The sequence below is a fragment of the Nanorana parkeri genome, unplaced genomic scaffold, assembly GCF_000935625.1.
Source record: "Nanorana parkeri isolate BGI_ZX_2015 unplaced genomic scaffold, ASM93562v1 scaffold2621, whole genome shotgun sequence".
Lineage (NCBI taxonomy): Eukaryota > Metazoa > Chordata > Amphibia > Anura > Dicroglossidae > Nanorana > Nanorana parkeri.
Window position 1 is genome coordinate 8,692 of NW_017308889.1, and position 948 is coordinate 9,639.

Genomic DNA, 948 nt, shown 5'->3' on the forward strand with positions numbered 1-948 from the left:
CATGAGGAAGGAAAACATTGGAGGGTCGAAGCGTGGAGTTAATACAACATGCTAAAAAAAATTAATAATAATAATATACACGCAGTCAGCGGACGGGGGCCCTTCGGAGAACGGGGGCAAGTCTTCGCTTATTGGACGTCCTCCATGACAGCTCCCGGCGGGGTTCACATTGGAAGTCCGGATGGATGGCACCAATAGACAAAGCCCGACCTCGGCCAGGTAAGGGAGGTCGTCCTCCGTGGTATAGTCTCTGGTGGTTAGTGGAAGTGCGGGCGCCGCGGCCTCTATGCTTGCGTCTGCTGCTCCGGATCCTCTGTGTGGACGGCGAGGTGCTCGCTTTCCTCGGGTACCTGGGGATGGGGGGGGAGGGGAAATAAATACAAAGGAATGGAGGCAAGTAAAGGTAAAAACACAGGAAGTGAAATGATGGACATTGTAGCGGATTCCTTTAACAGAAACATGGAAGGCCATGTCGTCCACGTGTTGGATGAAGGGGGGTCCAAGTAGTCCACCTTTGGAGTACACGAGGAGCTGAGTACCCGGTCTCTGCTTGGGAGGAGAGCTGTAGAGAGCCAGATGACTCTGGACGACTTTACCAACCTGAACGTTGACAGTTTCCTGTTTATTGTGTGGTCATCTTATTTACAACCCTGATGAAGGGGGTTCTAAGTCCTGAAACGTGTTGGCTGAAGGGGGGTTCTGAGCCCTGAAATGTGTTGGATGAAGGGGGGTTCTGAGCCCTGAAACGTGTTGGATGAAGGGGGGTTCTGAGCCCTGAAACGTGTTGGATGAAGGGACGTGTTGGGTGAAGGGGGGTTCTGAGCCCTGAAACGTGTTCGATAAAGGGGGTTCTGAGCTCTTAAACGTGTTCGATGAAGGGGGTTCTGAGCTCTTAAACGTGTTCGATAAAGGGGGTTCTGAGCTCTGAAACGTGTTGGATGAAGGGGG

General features: G+C 52.3%; 1 protein-coding gene across 1 annotated transcript in view; it reads right to left on the bottom strand.

The window, feature by feature from the left end:
* Positions 1-98: 98 nt before the first annotated feature.
* LOC108802041 (ammonium transporter Rh type B-B) overlaps positions 99-948 on the bottom strand; it is a 17,298-nt gene continuing 16,448 nt past the window's right edge. Inside the window, exon 10 of the mRNA XM_018573927.1 lies at positions 99-350. Coding sequence (XP_018429429.1) covers positions 285-350 — 66 coding nt within the window. The 3' untranslated portion in view covers positions 99-284. The remainder of the gene's footprint in view (positions 351-948) is intronic.